This window comes from Mizuhopecten yessoensis, unplaced genomic scaffold (assembly GCF_002113885.1).
Source record: "Mizuhopecten yessoensis strain PY_sf001 unplaced genomic scaffold, ASM211388v2 scaffold10603, whole genome shotgun sequence".
Classification (NCBI taxonomy): Eukaryota; Metazoa; Mollusca; class Bivalvia; order Pectinida; family Pectinidae; genus Mizuhopecten; species Mizuhopecten yessoensis.
The window spans coordinates 819,775-839,764 of record NW_018408629.1 but is presented as its reverse complement, the minus strand read 5'-3'; the positions used below and the strand labels follow the sequence as shown (position 1 = coordinate 839,764).

Genomic DNA, 19,990 nt, shown 5'->3' with positions numbered 1-19,990 from the left:
GTTCTGTTGTCTGTTCAGTTCTTGTGGCCTTCTTTTAAATCGATTATAGGCTCGGATTATGCCTTTTTGTGTGGACGAGGTGGTACTTTGTCTTTTTTCTTATGTTAAACTACCTGCAGTTTTAGAAAGGCTTAAACACAGAAAAAAAAGATTTTTGTTTAGCTTAAAACATACCATTGATGTTTTGTGTTACTTCATATTTTCCAATTTCCTTGTTTTACTATGCTTTGATAAATTACTTCAATAAAATGATTTTGTTTCTATGACTTTTATTATTAGGCCGTTGACATTTCCGACATTCAGCTTTGTACGTGTGATTGACATAACCATTAATTTATTACAGATAACAGCTTGCGTGCAGTTGTCTACCGATGTATTTGCACAACGTTTCATTTGTTTGCAAACATTTTGTCATTCCGGAAGTGAAATAACAAAGTGCGAACCTTTACAGGTACAATTTCATCAAAATGAATTTCCTAAAGACATTGTGTATGACATTGACGTGAATTCAGTTGACTTTTCTGAATTGAAGTTATTAATATTCAGTTCAAATATTGGCGAGAAATTAAATAACATTCACGATAATGAGTTAGATTACAGTCGAAACCAACTGCAGCTTGGCGCGTTCATGATTGGGCTCCAGGACAGAGATGTGACTTGGTACCTGATGACGAAGAAAGAAATCCCAAACGATGCCTGTGAAGTTGACATCAATTGCTTTGTGTACGCAGAAACAAGTGAAGGAGTTGTTTCATTTGGAAAGTTAAACCTTCATGAGGGTAAATATTACATCTGTGCCAGGAGTCCGGCGTGTAATCGGACGAGACAGAACTTTGTGGAACATTTTGAAAAAGTCGAAGGTTGCAGTGACGGTTTGATAATAGACGAAACCGTCCCAAGTTTGGGGTCAGTGACCATACACTCTGACGCAGGGTACATCTCTGATAGTAGTGACTTGTTTATTTCCTGGGAAGGTTTCTATGACAACTTTGCCGCTCACGGTGTTGGAATGCTTCAGTACAGATATGCAATCGGTATGTATTTTCACTATCAGCATACATAGTCAATGAATAAAATAATTTTGGGTTGGGGCTCACCCTAAAACGTAGCAAAAAGATAAGACAACGACATGAAATAAATTAACACATGTGTTCACCTGGACATATATACAAAATCATCAGGATATAGAAAAATTCAATATACAAAACACCTTTTCACTCTCAGATTCTTTCCTTATAATTATTTAGTTATGTGCATGAAAACCATTATCTCTGGAACCCTTTGTCTTTGGTTGGCTCCATCCTGACGCCGTCCGTTATACTAGTCCTGCACGAATACTGCTCCTCAGGTTTTACGGCATACCCTCGAGGATACACATGGACTCTGCTGCTCCCAATATTGGTCTAGCATAGGGTCATTCCTTTGCTAATGACTCCGTACCAAAAGGTCGCCTACAAAGTTACAGAGTAAAACTCCCAAGTTCGTTTTCCATGGATTTATACTTTACATTTGTATTTTACATAAATGACATTTCATCAATCTCTATCTCCTATAACAATTTCTTATTCTTTTTATGTAAGGAAATTATTCTACAATGACCTATCAATAGTATACAACTTATTTTATATATTAAGCATATAACCAAATGTACATGAATTACATAAACATATACGACTGAGCACACATGTCACTCTCTACTGTTTCATTCCAGGACTCCCATACCCCACTGAGGTGGTCACAACACACAGCTTCTCAAAGTAGCATAGGTCAGCTCAAATCTAGCACACAGCTTAGACTTGGATATTAACTTTGGGCACAGATCCCTGGTGAAATTACATTATTAAACACACAGCTCATGTTTTTATCCCTGGCACACAGCCTCTGAAACCAGTGAACCTCCCAGGTCCTGTATTGCAACCTGCATTGCATGATTTGGTTACGCCTCAGTGACTCCGACTCAGCAATTTTTATCCAATGAACTCTGGTAACCTCTACAGTACAGGTGTATATTCCCTGATCACTGTTTAGGATACTGAGCACTACCTTGATATATTACTGGATAGCTTGCAAATATTTTACTGAGAACAACATAACCTTTTGACAAATAATCGATATTATTACGATTCATCAACATGTTTAATATAAAATAAGCATTGTCATGATATGCATTATCTATCCTGCAACCGCGGCTATATCATTATTGATACGGTGTCCATTGTTAAACACAACATTAGCATATGCTGAAATATCAATATTTTCTCTACTTACTAAGGATCATATCCCGGAGGAAAAGATTCCCAGGCATATAAAGAAGTGGGAGAAAAACAAACAGTTCTACTACGAAACAAACGTCTGACACCAGGGATAGTATACTACGCCATGGTCGAAGGTATTTCAATGTATCTATACTCTCATTCGTTTTAGTAATGGACAAAATGATGTAACAATGTTCTTGTATAAAAGCATGCATGCAACACGTAATTTTGAAAAAATGATGTCTTTAAGATGCTCATGAATGTTCTTTTCCAAATACATAGTTTTTGTAACAAATATTCTCTTGTCGTTTAAGCCAGGGACAAAGTCAATCTGACCACCACAGCGATCTCTGACGGCGTGCTATTTGATGATACGCCTCCAGTCAGAGGTACATTGTTTGTTGGAGATTTGCACGTGCATAGACACGTGACCACACTACAGAATATGGCTCTCCATTGGGAAGGATTCTATGACGAGGAGTCAGGAATTAAGCATTTCGAGGTTGCTATTGGCAACTATCCAGATATACCAGACGTTGTCTCCTTCCAACATGTAGATCCTTCCTCTTTCTTCTTTGACTTCAGCAATCTACACCTTCAGCATGGCCATACATATTACGCATTTCTTCGGGTAAGTGAAGGTACATGTACGTGTATACCAGCTAAGGAAGGTAGTATTATAATTCAATCTTAATGGACAAGTTATTTGGTGTGCTCATTATCAAAAGTGCGACTTGCTTGGACAAAAAGATCATTTATACTAATAATTAGTTGACATGCAAACATGCTTATATGTACAATTTTATGCTAATTGTTTAAGGTTACCAACCGAGCTGGATTATCACTGCTAGCAGGGTCAGGGTATTTCCTCCTAGATAATACTCCGCCCTTACCAGGAATTGTGAGAGAAGGCCCCAGCACAAGTGTATGTATTATGTTCTTCATTTAAATGTTCAGAATTTAGTAATCATATTTCTAGACGATCGTCATCAATACACAAATAATACCGAAGTTATTAATCAATAAGGTCTTTTCTACTCAAAAACATGGAACAAGTATAGAAAGATAAACAGGACCATGAGAAAACGACAGATCTCGTAATAGAAACTATTACAATTAAGCAAAACCTGAAACATATGAAGTACATATCACCCCGTCTCTAGTTAAACATCTAAATGGGAAAGGAACGTGTGTATATCAATATTATCTTCACCAGAATCGATGTCCTTTTCTCAAATGTATATTTAAATTTTCAAACAGAATGGTTTTACATACCAACGTTATGCGAGCCATCTTGTGTGCTCCTGGGAGGGATTCACTGATCCTGAGTCTGGTGTGGAGCACTACAAAATTGGACTTGGAACCAAACCATTTCATCTGGACGTCAAACGTTTAACTTATGTGGGTTTGAGAACAGGTAAAATTCACCTCTTCATTACGGTATTTTTTTATCATTGTACAGGAAGAATTTGTGTGTTCGGTGTAAGGAAGACCATAAACGCAGGTTGAAATCTGAAAAAAATATATATTTAAGTTTGCATATATTGCACAACAGTACCTTATTTGGGCCTAATGATACATTTCTGAGAATTTATTCACTGGGATGTTATTTTTGTGTCTTCTGACTTTTCTTTGTATAATATGTTCATGGACAGAGTTCACGTGGTCTGTACCCCTGGAAGAGGGCGCTATCTACTATGTGACGGTGCAGGCTTGTAACGCCGCAGGACTGTGTACGGACATCACTTCCAACGGAGTCCTGGTCGACCACTCACCCCCAATACATGGCCAGGTACTGGTAGGACGATCAGATGGACATCAACGTTATATAGGACAGAGGTATATAGACACAAAACATTGCAGAAAATGTATGTTTATTACATTTATACAAAGTGAAAAACCGGAAATGTTCAATTTCAAATTCAGGCGAGGAGACGGAGGATTATTTGATTATTTTGCTACCTTTGCTACATACATTATTGTTTTTACTAAATTACACAGTTGATATCATTTTATGTTTGGGGATCTTGCCAGATAATAGCAGCAAATCACTGAATCGTGTGGAGTAGCTACAAATTCCCGCACGTTTTGAATGTAGCAATATGTTCGTCGTTTTACTGTTTAGAAAAAAATTGTGAATAGAAGATGTAATTGTTTTCCTTTTTAAAAACAAACACATATATATTGCACTCGTATGACGGAATTTACTGTGAAATATATCACCTTTCTGCTATAATATGCTATTTATGGTATTGAACGAAAAGAGATTAAATATCCACTATTTCTTTACTTTACTCGATCAAAATGTCCATATTTTTAAATGATATAGTTTTAAAATTCGTACGTACGAATCTTGTCATACAAATCGATTAACTTATAGTAAATTGCCATATAAAAGAGCATTGTTTTCATTAAATCCCCTTATTACTCAAACTAGCATGTCCTATTTCCACATGGATCACAATTAAATCACCAGTACTAAGTTACACTGTATATTCTTTTCTAATGTTTTCATGTAGGTTTTCATGTATATAACGAAATAATTATATATTGACCTAACTGAAGTTATATAAATTACGATAATTGGCATTCAGGAGCAAAAGTAACGGCTTGGGTAATTGATCTTAATAATACATTCGTATATGCATTATAAATACCATAAACAACAGAATATGATTTGAGATAATTTCTTGTTACTATATTTACTATATAATTGAGGTATTTAATAACACGTTGTACATGTTTTCGCGTAACCATTTCAGAAGGCGTAGTGTTGACTACTCAAAATGCCAATGCATCATTACCAGAGTTCCCAAACGGACACAAGTTTCGTGAAACCGTTAAAATAGCACCCTGTCAAAAACTGTAAAGGTCTTATATTGTAATTATGCGCGAATTACACACCTATACTATCTTACCTGTATCTTTATAGCTCTCACTTGGAAGGTTTCTGGGTTGGATTCCACGACTCTCATTCCGATCTGGATCATTACGAGGTTTGCATCAGCAGCACACTGAGCCCTGCATGTGACGTGCATCCATTGACAAACACACACCTTTCCTCTGAACACCTTTTCACTGGCCTTAACCTCCCAATCCTATCACCGCTTTATGTAACAGTTTGGGCATACAACAAGGTTAGACTGAACACCAACGTGACTTCAGACGTTTTCGTTGTTGACGTCACCCCGCCAGTCTGTATTCAGACACCCGTGTTCACTTCTAGTACAGCTAACATTTCAAATGACACTGTTACGCAATGGGACCCTTCTTTTCTTGAAATTTCCTGGATGTTTGAAGACTACGAATCTCCCATTATAAGACATAAGATTTCCGTCACCACTCACCATAACGGTCACACGTTTATAGAGGACATAGAACTTTTTAATGAAAACCACACGACCATTTTACTTAAACCAGAACACTGGCTAACCAGCGGCGACCGTTACCAGGCGACAGTTGTAGCTTGCAATGCTGCTGGATTGTGTACGTCTGTCACCAGTGGATATCTACTAGTCGACTCTACTCCCCCACACATTGGTGGATTCGGCGACGATATGTCGTGGAGAACACAAGATAATACAACTAAAATCAATACAACTTGGAGTGGATTTGAGGACATGGATTCAGACATCAAAATGTACTATATAACTATAGGAGAGACATACAGTGGCAACGAATTATCCCTTGGTAACATTTTTCTTGTACACGTCGGAGAACCTCGTGACGTTCAGTACGGTTATTTTGCTGTTGATATACAGCTGCAGGTCGACAGTAAAATCATTCTCTCAATCATAGCGGAAAACAATGCTGGATTAGTGACGTCAGCTACTAGAGTAACCACGCATGTACTTCAAACTGATGTGAACGGTGACTATGGCATTCTTAAAGTTGAGAAACATTCATGCGATATCCACTACTGCAACAAAGACTGTACATGTGCTCCCCTTGGACGGAAGTGTTCTTCTGTAGAGTCAAATGCTTGTAACCAGACTGAAAACTCCTCCTATCAGACTGTGAGTGTGTTTAGTGGAAACAATATTGGCGTTAATACTCTTCATTCGCTTTCTTCGGCGTGTTTGAGTGCTAACTGGATCCTCTCTCCAATACAGTCTACTTTGAACATCATACGGATGGAGTGGAGTATGGGATTAGCAGGATTGGAGTATGGTGCTGGTGTATTCGATCCGCTTCTTGAGGACGTGTGGCATGACATTGGAATGCAGGGTAGTGTTGCTCATTGCGTTGATAGTGATAACGCGCTCTTACACAAACATAATTACATAATATACGTAAGAGCGTGGTATGATACAAACACTTACAGGATCGTCAGTTCACAGTCGTTACTGATTGACCGCACACCTCCAAAGATCTCGCGAGGATTCCACATAAAAGATTCAACAGACGACTGTTTAACAGATTCAGAATTCATCACAGAGATACGCGCTGTGACGGGTTGCTGGAGGAATGGATTCTCAGACTCTCAAATTGGAATTCTTCATTACCTGACTTCATTGGGGACCAGTCCAGGGGGTGAGTACACAGCTTGTAGATAGCCTAGTCAATTTTATGCAGTGTCTCTTTTCATCAGTAATCTTTATATCAAAGCAAAATCAAAAGTAAAAATGATGAATTCACATTATCATTTTAATAGCGGGATTAAGCAAGATGATGATTTTTTTCTGTTTTAGCCTCTGACACATCACCAGTACTTAACGTAGAAAAAGTAACGAACTTCACATGGACTGGATTGGAGTTACATCCGGGTTCTAGATACTACATCACGGTGACTGCTGTCAACACGCAAAACCTGTCGTCCACCTACAGCTCTGATGGCTTCGTTGTCGACACAGAGCGCCCTCTTCCGGGGACTGTGTTCAATACAAAGAACTTTAAAAACCATCAGAGTCAGTCCTCGACCGATACCTTGGAAGCGTCCTGGAATGGATTCATGGATAGACATTCACACATACACCAATATAAGGTTGCGGTCGTTGACACAGAGGTCAATTCCACTTCTTTGTCTTTCCAGTCAGTAGGTAGAGTAACTAAAGTTACAATTCCAGGTCTACACCTGTTTCACGGTAGAAGCTACAAGATTGCTGTAAAAGCAGTGGATATGTCTGGACAAGAAAGTGAAGAAGTTTATTCTACGTCTATAATAATTGATTCCTCCCCGCCAGTCGCCTACCAATGTGATAACTACGTCACGCTTGTTAATGAGACACATGCAATAAGCATGAATGCTTTAAGTAAAGAATGGAACACGAGTTTAGTCGACACTTCACGAGTGTGTCGACTAATGGTAGCGATAACAAACAGCACAGAGGATACTAACTTAGTCGTGTCTCTCAACGATCATACATTCAAGGCTCATCTCGTTCGTCAGTTTTTTATTCATGTTTTCACGGTGGATTCAGACAAGCAGCTTGTTTTCTCAATCAACGTATCTGACACTGAGGTCAACCTTAGCAATCTTACAGTTGTTCTGCAGGTATGTAATGACGTTAACTGGCAAAACTATTCAACCCACCAAACTCCTCTGCGACAAATAACGTTTTCGACCGTATCCGCCATGCTGCAGTTCTTTGATCCCGAAAGTGATATCAGCGATATAGAATTAGGTGTAGGGACAACTGCCCATGGATACCAGGTTCGTGACCTTGAACCCGTGCTAACTGGAGGCTATCACTCGTTTCCTGTTAATTTACCCCATGGCACTCCGATACATGCTACAGCGGTGGTGGAGAACAAGGCCGGTCTGCGGTCCTACTTCCGGTCTGCGCCACTTATCATCGACCACACTCCACCGTCAATTACAGACCCTCAGCTTCAATACAGCAACGAAAAAGATGGTCGCGTGCTGATTATTGTCACGTGGCAGGTCGAGGACAAAGAAAGCCAGCACGTGCACTGCGATGTCTTCTGTGGTAAGCATGAAAAAAATATCCTACATGTAAGTAATTAAAAAATACTATATTTTGGAAGGAAATAGATGTCATTGTCAATTAATGAAAAGTGTTAAAATAAGTAAAAATTATTAAATATTTAATTCAAAATAAACAACAAGAGACTAATGAATTGTTTAACTACATGTATGCAGATTTTTTATCATCGAAACTTATATGTTATGAACACAGGATCAATTTGGAAGTCTGAAGAAAAACAGAGCGATAGTGAAATGGACATAAGGATTGAGTCAGAACCGCTCATTATCCCACATAGTACTAGGATAATAGGCACCATCACGTGTATAAACAATGCTGGAATAATAAAACAGACACAGACAAATGAGGTCACTATTCTTCTGGACCCACCCGGACACAATGACAGCCGTATAATTTTCCTGGATGTTCATGGGTCCACAGTGACCGGTCAGGCCGTGACGCGGATCGGCGAGTATCTTAAGTTCCACTGGGACGAGTTCGACTATCCTGAAGGTGACGTCACATACAAGTATCGTATAGATTACCTGAACGGTTCCAAAACATCGTGGGTAGACGTGGGCTTCCATAATTATGTTACCTCAAGCACCATCAACGTCGTTGAGGGCTCAGAATGTGGCGTGGAAGTAAGGGGCTCTAACGAGAGAGGTCTGCTAAGTGGTACCATCAACTCTACCATTTATGTACTCCGACAGCCACCGATATTGACAGGTAATGATGTATTTCATTTCATACAAGAAGACAACTTGTCATATGATTGTTCAATCTTATCTTACACATCAAAATAATAGTTAATAATTGATGAGCGTTCTGGACTATGTATGTGTATAACCAGATTTAGGAGGATGTTTGTCTTGTACAAATATGTCAGTTTTACAAACAGACATTTGCGAAATCAAATACAACACATCAACATATGGCGTTAGTATGACATACTATGTAATGCTCAAAGGCAATATGACTCGTCTGCTCTAAGCAGGTTAATAATCTGAGAAGGAGGTAATACCATTTAGAATGTTTTCATTGTTATTTAATCTGCTTCGAAGCAATAACAACAAAATATAATATCACTTAATGATTTAACAGTAAATCGTTTGACTATAAATGTCCTAATGCCTAATTTGCTACCTACAGGAACGCCATGTGAATTCGTTGAGGGAGGAACCGCCACTCTTAACTGTAGTCTGGTCTTTGACGTCACCGTCAAACTGAAGACGTCATACATCTTGACAGTTGGTACTGAGCTCGGATTCTCTGATATCGTACGGTATCGTGTGTTTGATAGAAACATGTTCACGTTCGAGTTAAGTGATACTGTTACGGGAATATTTGTGATTGTGACAGCCGTGTATGACACCGGTGCCGAGACAACGTACAGGGACAGTTTTACTCTCAATCCCTGAAAAGCGCATGTAATGTTTCCCGTTATGTTTTAGCAACCCATAACGTTGTCTTAAAAGCTGACTTTAAACTATTTCGCCTTCTCATGTTTCACTTGTCATCATTGTAAAAGTCCTTATACATTTTATCGAACAGTTTATGATTGTCCTTACGTTATCTAATGGTATTAGACTTCTTCATCAAAACAATTATAACTTAAGTCTAACTTTCATAGACAATAACATACGTAGAAACGAGGTTTCTTTTGTATATTATCCAGGGCAACCTCCAGGGGTTACGTTTGCTTACGCTCTATACACCACTTTAATATGTGATGACGAAATCGAAGGCTCAGTGTTCACCACCTGGTGGGTGGAGAAGACTAGTTGATACTTTGATGTACATCCAAAGAATCTCGCTATCGCATAACGGTAAAATTGACTGGAATAAATCTCGGGTGTCTCTCCTCTGTCATATTGAAAGGTCAGGTATTAGTCTAGCAATGGGTCAGTGTTGTTTTTTTTATCTTAGTCCAATCAAATAACTATGTCTGTGCCTTCTATTTTGCTATGACATATTCCAGGTGTGCAAAGAGCGTAAGTGAGCGTAACCCCTGGAGTATCGAGGATGTGATCATCAAAGCTGATTATCTTATATATTTAACAAGATTTTTTTGATTTTTTTTTAGCCTTTATCACCATAATAAAAAAACGTTTGTACGATTACCATCGCAAAAACCTTTTACATGATTATAAAATATGGCTCGGAGCTCTTCCGTTCTTGATCAGGAACCATATTGACGAACCTTACAACAGAAAGTTCATATCTAGTAACTAATGTCTCGTATACAACTGAATGTTTACATAAGATGTTTTTGTCTTATTTGGCTGAATTTAATTTCGACTAGAACACCTACGTGAAATACGTGGTGAAGTTAGCATAGCACTATACAAATTGGTCGGTTACGTAGATAAGGAAACAGTATAGATATTTGTAAATTTATCGTCAACAGAGTTTAGTATTCAGTTTTAAGAGTCCACTATCGCTTTGAAGTAGGCATGTCAACCAATGAGATGAAACGGTATACGACAAACACATCTTTTTAAAGGGTAAATTATAGGCAAGATTAAATCTTGGTTCCTCGTCAATATATTGGAGTAGTATACAAGTACATATATGACAGTTGTAATTCATTGTTAGTTTTAAGAGACTAATGCATTGAGTTGAAACCGACTCGCTATATTTTTGAAGTAAACAATAGTTTTAAATTCTGTGATATGGTTTTATGGTGAACAATTTTGGATTTTTTGTTATTGCCAGAAAACTTTTTTATTATGAACCACGATGGGCAGTCATTGTCAACAACAAATCTTGTGTATCTGTGATAAGGAATTTTATATATCACGGAAATCCTGTCAAAATCGTATCACAATTTGGGTAGCGGCTCTTTAAGAATATAAATGTACATGTTTTATTATTGAAATATTTTTATTTTGAAATATGTTTATTTTTGTATGATTAAATTCCATTCTAGGATGGATATATGCATTGTATAATAGGTCCAGCAACTCAAATGCATATATCGGGTTTTTTTAAACATTATACAGTAGTTCCTGTCCAATTGTTTGGTGTATTGAATGCAGATGACGAAATATGGCATTCCATTAGATTTTGTCCAAGCTTTGTCAACTTCATCTCAAATCCTACAAGAGCCGTAAGAATTATTTGTGTATGGTGGTCATACACTACATTTTACTTTAGCTTTATAGATATGATCATATAAATTAATGTTTTACTTAAATATGGTTTTAACCTGATAAAGCTTGTTCATCTATATCTATTTCATGACCGGGATATTATAAAATAATGCGCAGCCAATCTCAACTTTATAAAGCACTGTCAGCTTAATAGAATAACCTTTACTTAGATGTACATATATTACCAATAACCGCCCTCAGATGAATAACATGACAGACTAAATTCTGAAAAAGATTAAATTACTCCATGGGTCACTACGTTAACGAAGTTAACAAAACGTGACTCGGTACGAAGTGCAGGGAGGGGAATCGCCGTGAAGCTACAACTGTCTATTACAGAACGTATTACCTTGAAACAGGTCCGCCAGCTCTATTACCGTTATGACAGCCTAGCTAATTTGCCCTGGTCACGCAATGTCTTCGTGTGATTGACGTGAATTATATAACATTTCACCTCAACCAATAAAGGCGAATTACGGGATCAGACGTTGGTACCCGTTTGGACAAAAGATACGTATACCCTAACTGTAGTGTAGACATAATTATAACAGAGTCCTGATGATAATCATGGCTCATTTAATACTGTACATTTCTATAGTTTAACCAGCTAAGGAACTAACCAGGCATATCCACTGTACAGACAACAAATACTAGTTAAACGTTTGTGATTTTCAATTTTTTCTTTCTTCTTAAGTACCCCGACATGGTGTAATCATCGTTCCCTGTTTCAGGCCATAATTTGATCAAATAGATTGCGCACAACTTTCACTTGTACGGGACTGTTATTTAAAAGACAACATGTAATTGTGAGTCAGGTGACAATCTTTCTGCATAGTCATCGTCCATGCTTGATGCATAAAAGACAAATTATTCAGCAAGTTGTTTTTATAAATGTAGATTTATGGTAAATATATTAAAATGTGGTAATTTTTCTAAAAATATATATAAAATGTAGGAATTAAACTTCTTCAATCTGATATTCAACAAATAAGGGCTTATATATATATCTATATATTTAAATTTGTTTATAAATTTAGATTTTTTATCGATCAATGTTTTATTATATATTTATTCATTTTCCATGTTGTAACATGAAAGTTATTTATATATTCCAATATCATTAAAAAATTCTCGTTCATGTATACCTTATTAGATGAGTAATGTAGCATTCATTGTGATTTTGATAAGTTGTTTCCAACTTGACCTTTTTATATACTTATTTTTTTATTTTTTTTTACTTGGAGTCTGTAATAGTATAAAGGCATATCGTATATCATCTAGATCACATGGACTTGCGAATTTGTAAAGCTATATTTAGACCTAAAACTAAGGTGCTCAGAGTAATTTTACATGGTTTAGGGGTTTAGATCAACTTTTGGTAAAAATACCACTCCCAATGATGATCCAAACGCTTCTTAGTTTAGGTCCAAATATAGCCTTAACAAATTCTCAAGTCCCTGTGGTCGAGATCAACTGATCTTTGCCAGGTGAGCTAACAAATAATGTTCCCTGCTGCTCAGTTTCGATTACAGTAAGTGCCCACCAAGCCACGGAACCGTTATATTCATAACACATTGTTGTTACTGTGAATTTTGATCTAATGGCCTGATAGTATTATAAAATAAATGTTATCATGATACCTCCATCCATATTTCATGTATTCATTTGCTTTCCTTGTTGATATCTGAACTGGTATTTTATAAAAATTAACTCCTCCAAAAAGTATTGCCTGACAACAAGTCGGGATAGAATGACTGACCGACATGGTGTAATCTTCGTTCCCTGTTTCAGGCCATAATTTGATCAAATAGACTGCGCACAACTTTCACTTGTACGGGACTGTTATTTAAAAGACAACATCAACGGTAAGTGTTATGTATGTTATTCCGTCTTTGCGTATTGCAGAGTTATCTTCTCTTTGGAGCAGGTATTGATTGTTACGTCACTTGTTTGTGAGAGGAACGTCATCAATTTTTGAGAAAACGACGTAATTTTCTCACACAAACCAATGACGTAACAATCAACACCTGCTCCCAAGAGAAGATAACTCTGCAATACGCAAAGACGGAATAGTAGGGTGGTCGGGTGGTGCAGTGGATAGCGCACTTGCCTTCAAAGCGGCCGGAGTTCTATTCCCCGATCGGACATGAAAAGGTATATATGGGGTCACCTGCCCGACCATATGGGTTTTCTCCGGGTACTCCGGTTTCCTCCCACACTAAGACCCCCCGCGCGCTAACATCAGGGACAACAAAGGTGATTAATATAAGTTGAAATAACATGTTTCATAATTGTTGTAAAATAAAAAAAAAAGTTTACATTTTTCATGTTACACATCATTTTAATATTCCTTTTTTATGTTTCACCATGCCATACATGTACAGTTAAAAAAAATAGTTTTCGCAACAGCAGTGAAATTTTAAGTTCAGCATTATATATCTAATCATACAGATCTAATATCCTCGAAAATGCAACTTAAAAATGTGACATTAGTGTACCCAAAGAGTATCAGTAGAGATCTAACATTACAGAAAACAGGACTTATCAAAGTAGCAGAAACATATGTCCTATATTTATGGTTTTCTACGTCTCTGGCTGAACTTTGTAGTTTAATATATAAAAATAATACTTTGTCAAACCGAAACTGTGAACAGTACGAGGAAATAACTCAGTAGCTGACATTTTTACATTAATAAAACACTGTACATGTGAAAAACAATCTTCTGCAATAAAGCATTATAGGATTCATATAAATAGTACTGCATAGTAAATAAATTTTGACATTATCTTTATAAGACATATATAACTTTCCAAATCACATTTTTTTTTACATTATATACAACATACATCTAAGGTTAACTGCTTTTATACTCCATTCCACATAAATCCTGAATGCAACCTCACCGAGCACCAAGTGTCTGTACTCATAATACTAAATACTTCATATGTAAAAATAACTATGCACAATTACAAGATTATAATATACATTTTTTTAATATCCATTGCCATAGTATAAAAACGTACTTAATATCAAATTAGGTTTTCTCTCCAGGTGATCCTGGAACCTTTTTTTTTTTTTTTGTATATACTGCTTATAACCCAAATACTTTCTCCTTTTGATATGAAATATGAAAACTGATTAAATGATATTGCTGCTTCAGGAAATGTAAAACAATGTTATGACCAGTTAATGATTTGAGAACATTGGAATTAATATATATGGAGGTTCCCCAACCAGTGATGGTTGGTTATCATGTTTATCTAACTTGAGTTCGTTAGTTTTCAAATTGTATAAAGACACAAGATTTACCGGCCGGGGGGGGNCTAGTGGGTTATCAAAAATGTTCGGTAACCGAAAACGATTACCAACTCCTATCCAATGAATCGGGAGTGAGGAAACCTATAGTAGTTGTGGGAGAAATGCATTTCTCTCATTTCCCTGTATGTAAGATAGAGCTGTCTAGGGTAAGAAGGGGATGTAGGAAATTTCTATCGTACACCCCATTTCACGTGACGTGAAGTCACAATGGCTCAACAACGACATGACGTCACGAATTTGGAACTCTCGGATGCCGCAATGCGGAAAAGGTGACATGATGAAATTAAAACCTTTAACGATATATTAACCGTATACGTTAGAAAGATGAGATTAATTTTCCTGCGCAAACTCTGTTTGCAAATATGGGATATGCTTTCTTGTTATTGCCTTCGGGCATTTATAGAGTGTCTCTGTGAGTGGTGGTTGATTAGCATAATGATCTACTGAGAGTTAGATAAACATCCTGACAAACCATCATGAAATTGAACTTGGGTTTCTACCAAAAGGTCATGTTAAGTCGTGAAAGCTGCATGTTTCGCACAATACCTGGAATGTCCCATACTATGGCAAGCCGTTTTAACATTTGTTACTATTTCATCTTAACCCTTTCACCCATATGTATCTTTAGTAGACTCTACCATGCATTGATATGGGAGTCCAGTATGGTCTGCGGTGGTGAAAGGGTTAAACTAAGGTAAAACGTAATCCAAAATGATTTCACTTCAGTGAAATGAAATTCTTTTTACCTTAAAATTGATAAACGTTGGTTTTTTTGCATTATGTATTATTTCACCAACCCGGTAAGTGAAATGCATTTTATTGATATTATGAGGAAATCTTTTTAACTTGCGTGAAATACTTTTTAACTTTAGTGGAATATAACATAACGCAAATAAATATTATCCATCCTCTTCATCATAAGGACGCAATGCAACTACATTTAATGAATGACGTCTCAATGTATAGTGAAGTCATTTTTCAACCACTGACATTGAACCAAATGGAACAAAGGAACAAAGATCGTCACACCAGCTCTAGTTGTTCACTTAGTTTGGGCGGGGCGAAACACATGTTTTGGTAGAAACAACCACTAAAGATAACACGTGACCTATTATTTAACTAATTTCCAAAACTTCGAACCAATTCCCCTTTTTTCAAGTTTTGCCTTAAATTCCTCGGATCCCTAAAATCAGCCAAAATATTTATGTTTTAAACTTGTATTCATCAAATTGACGTAATAGTATCTCAAAATTTATCACAGTCATATCAGCAATGTAAATGTAATAAGTCATAAATATAAAAAAAAATCAGAGATATTCCACCAAAACATTTTCCTTCACAATATCATGAGTATAGACATTTATACAAGAACATTACCAGTGTATATATATACTGTAATTCAAACTTACAACTGCCCTGGATACTTACGAGTATAGACATGTGTATGGCAAACTAATAAAAAAAAACAGTGTACATACCATATACGACCTTATAACTGCCCTACCTACTCGTGGGTATAGATGTTTATACAGAAGAAGGCATCCTCGATATCCAGGAGTTACACTCACTTTCGCTCTCTGCACCTCTGGAATGTATGTCATAGCAAAATTGAAGCCATGCATGCGGCAAATTATTTGATCGGTTTCAGGTAAAAAAAACACTGACCAATCGCTAGGTTGATGTGTGTCCTTTGAAGATTAGAACGACATCCGACTTCAAAGCCAGTCAAATTTACCATTACCCTACCGCAAAATTCTTTTGGTGTACATCAAAGGGTCAAACTAGTCTTCTGGTCTCTTCCACAAGGTGGCAAACACTGAGCCTTCGATTTTGTCTTTGCATAATGCAAGGGTGCAGAGAGCAAAAGTGAGCGTAACACATGGAGTATCGAGGATGAGAATAATGCTGTTCAACCAGTGTATCTATACCGTATTTGGCCTACCAGAAAAAGACGATCAACCAATTAATATATTGTATACCGAAATCAACTTTACATCTGCCATCGATGCTTTTGAGTAGAGACGTTTATATGGCAAAATGATATACATTACAATCAGTGTACATATACATGTACCGTACATATCTTATAAAAGCCCTGGTTACTTATGAGCAAAGCCCTGGTTACTTATGAGCAAAGACAATTTATTGAGAAAGAAATATATATTCAATCAATGTATATAGATCGTATTTGACCTTCCAATTGCCATGGGTACTTAAATGTATGAGTGTAAACGTTTAAACACATGTACTACAACCAGTGTATCTTACAAATGTTTATAAAAAATCCTTACTAGGCACTTTTTTTCAATCTGTGAACAAACAAATTACGACAGATATAAATGTGTTATTTAAATGTAAATAAATAATCAATTTCCAGATGTTCATAGCATAACTAGCTCAATAACAACCGAACTATGATCTTTTTTCCAGTACATGTTCAAAAATATTAAATCGTACTAAAACTACATGCATGGAGATTTTATATGAAGACAAAGAACAGATAATTATTTGTAAATTGTAAGAAATTTCTGCAAGATAATTCAGAAATTTGTGTAATCAATTCTAGAAGCTTTGAACAATTACATCAAGAAAAGTAATCAATAAGGAAATAATCAGCTGAGGTTATTGACAAAAAGCATACATGTCACAAAACTGAAATGATACTACCGGTATATATTTTGCATAATGTAGTACATCAGGAGGCTTTCCATAAATAAACAGCTGACATGTATTGTGGGGTGAACATGAAGCTATTATGAGATAGTGATAGAGGCTTGCATTCACCTAACTGCTAATTAAGACACATTTTATGTAGCTTCCCCAAGCACACAAAGCTAATATGAGATATTGATAGAGGCTTGCATTGATCAAACTGCTACTTAGACACATTTTAAGAAGCTTCCCCAAGCACAAAGCTAATATGAGATCATGTTATGAGGATTGTATTCACCACGCAGCTCATGAAGTCATTTATTATGGAAATCAACCACAAAGCCATATTAATTATGGTATTTAACTCATGTATGATGTCATACTGTATACAGAAAAATGTTTGCCCAGTTAAATTTTTGCCCTTATTATTAACCCTTTCACCCCTATGTAACTTTAGTAGACTCTACCATGCATTGATCTGGATGAGTCCAGTATGGTCTACAGTGGTGAAAGGGTTAATATTTTATTCACCCTGCACATTTAATTACTATGTATATTATTTTGTTTACAAATGTCTGATGTAGTGATGAACTCGCTCTCATTACAGAGGTCGAAAAACACGAAAATTAAACTGCAGCGAAAATTTCCCAGTATACCTTATTCTCACAATTATTGATGTATTTAAAAAAGTTTTGACAAGAATAATTTCGCGATTATATTGACAATATTAACTTGCAACATATTATCTTTTTTCAAATTTATGCTAGCACCAATATTTCTATAGTAACAATGAGAACTTGCATCACCATGGTGATAAGATAAATTGAAACTCGATAAAACTTCCACCTGATTAAGAAACATATCACAATACATTTATATACATATACAATGTAGTTTATAACCTGACGGAACATTGTTGTCAAAAAATCATTTTCTAAGAAAAGAATCAACATTTCAAAAAAAAAAAATCTAAAAAATATCAGATGGAATTCCAGATAACTTCTGGATTAGATGACCCAATCATCACATTCTGTAGCAATGGTACTGATTTCTCTGATTTTCTCTGAGGACACTTTTGATGGGTGTTGCAGAGAAAATCTACAGCGACAACTAATATGTTAAAAGAGAGAGCCACAAAGGATGGTTAATCGTTCTGAGCAACATTTGTTGATGATACATACATGATTTCCAATGGAAAGGGCTGTGCAAGTGAAGCATTTGCTGTTGTATTTAAAGTTGGATTAGATCACAACAAATTTGGGTTCTGAATACATCTATTGTTTAATACAAAATGTAATAGCCATCATGACTTTTGAAATGCATCACTCAAAGTTACCCTCTCCTCGAGCAAAACCCAGAAACCAAGTTCAAACTTTGTTTAATTTGTTCCGAAGTTAGTATGGAACAAAATTCAATGTATGTAAAAGTGACCTTGACCTTTGATGAATCATTTCCAAAATCACAAGTTTTAACTTTCCAAAGGTCAAACCACATATTAGGTCTGAGTTTGGTGTAATCAATTGTTCTTTAGGTAGGATCTGGAGAAGAAAATGATATAACAGTGACATGGACCTGTCCCGAATGATGCACAAAACAAAAGGAGTTCTTCATGTACCAGGTGTGATTTTGTATGATCATCAATTCTAAAGTAAGCATTAATCTGGACAGGTAATTGATTATGTAATCAATAAGGGTTCTCCCATTATCACTTGGAACAAAGGTTTGGTATGGTTTGTTTGTGTTTTACATCCTATTAACAGCTATGGTCATTTGAGGACGTGCAAGGTTCTGGTGGTGGAGGAAAGCCGGAGTTCCTGGGGAAAAACCACCGACCTACGGCCAGTACCTAGCAACGTACTGCCCCACTTAGGCCTCAAACCCGCAACCTAGTGGTGGAGGGCTGGTGGTAGCAGAATGTCAGACTTAACCACTTGGCCAACGCAGCAGAGGTAAAGGTAGCCGGATTATCTAGTCTCAACTGTACTTTATAAGTAGATGGAATGGAAATTGTTTTGTTTTTTATACCTGAAGTTAAACCATTTGACATAGCATGTATAAATATTTTTTGAACATGTCAAATACTGCCATTTTAAGAAGTGAATATAATAAAAAAAATCTGCTCTGTGGAATGTATAAAGACAGTGAGGTTTGGGTGTCAGTACAAAATTTAAATCATCAAAATATCAATTTGTTTCAACATTCAAAATATTTGGTACAATTAAGTGTTCAGAATGAAATGAGATGTTTGTACATATGAGAAAAAAGTGTAATTCTGACACATTTCAACATCCCACTGTGATTCATAGCACCATGTAGTCTCTCTCAACATCACAGCAACCACTCTTTACATTGCATAGTCTCTCAACATTGCCAGGTATCTCAAAATCACAGCAGTCTGTCTCAACATTGTCAGGTATCTCAAAATCACAGCAGTCTCTCAACATTGTCAGATATCTCAAAATCACAGCAGTCTCTCAACATTGTCAGGTATCTCAAAATCACAGCAGTCTCTCTCAACATTGTCAGGTCTCTCAAAATCACAGCGGTCTCTCTCAAAATCACAGCAGCCTGTCTCAACATTGTCAGGTATCTCAAAATCACAGCAGTCTGTCTCAACATTGTCAGGTATCTCAAAATCTCAGCAGCCTCTCTCAACATTGTCAGGTATCTCAAAATCTCAGC

The 19,990-nt window shown here is 36.5% G+C and overlaps 1 protein-coding gene across 2 annotated transcripts in view; it reads left to right on the top strand.

The window, feature by feature from the left end:
• The window catches only part of LOC110461352, a 28,873-nt gene extending 18,687 nt beyond the window's left edge, over window positions 1-10,186 (top strand). The window contains exons 14-23 of one of the 2 annotated variants that reach the window (XM_021514795.1): window positions 344-1,034; window positions 2,273-2,389; window positions 2,570-2,886; window positions 3,076-3,180; window positions 3,516-3,672; window positions 3,911-4,094; window positions 5,188-6,788; window positions 6,947-8,185; window positions 8,396-8,911; window positions 9,335-10,186. In XM_021514795.1, coding sequence (XP_021370470.1) covers window positions 344-1,034; window positions 2,273-2,389; window positions 2,570-2,886; window positions 3,076-3,180; window positions 3,516-3,672; window positions 3,911-4,094; window positions 5,188-6,788; window positions 6,947-8,185; window positions 8,396-8,911; window positions 9,335-9,603 — 5,196 coding nt within the window. In that variant the 3' untranslated portion in view covers window positions 9,604-10,186. The remainder of the gene's footprint in view (window positions 1-343; window positions 1,035-2,272; window positions 2,390-2,569; window positions 2,887-3,075; window positions 3,181-3,515; window positions 3,673-3,910; window positions 4,095-5,187; window positions 6,789-6,946; window positions 8,186-8,395; window positions 8,912-9,334) is intronic. The other variant, XM_021514796.1, reaches the window with a different exon arrangement.
• Window positions 10,187-19,990: the final 9,804 nt, after the last annotated feature.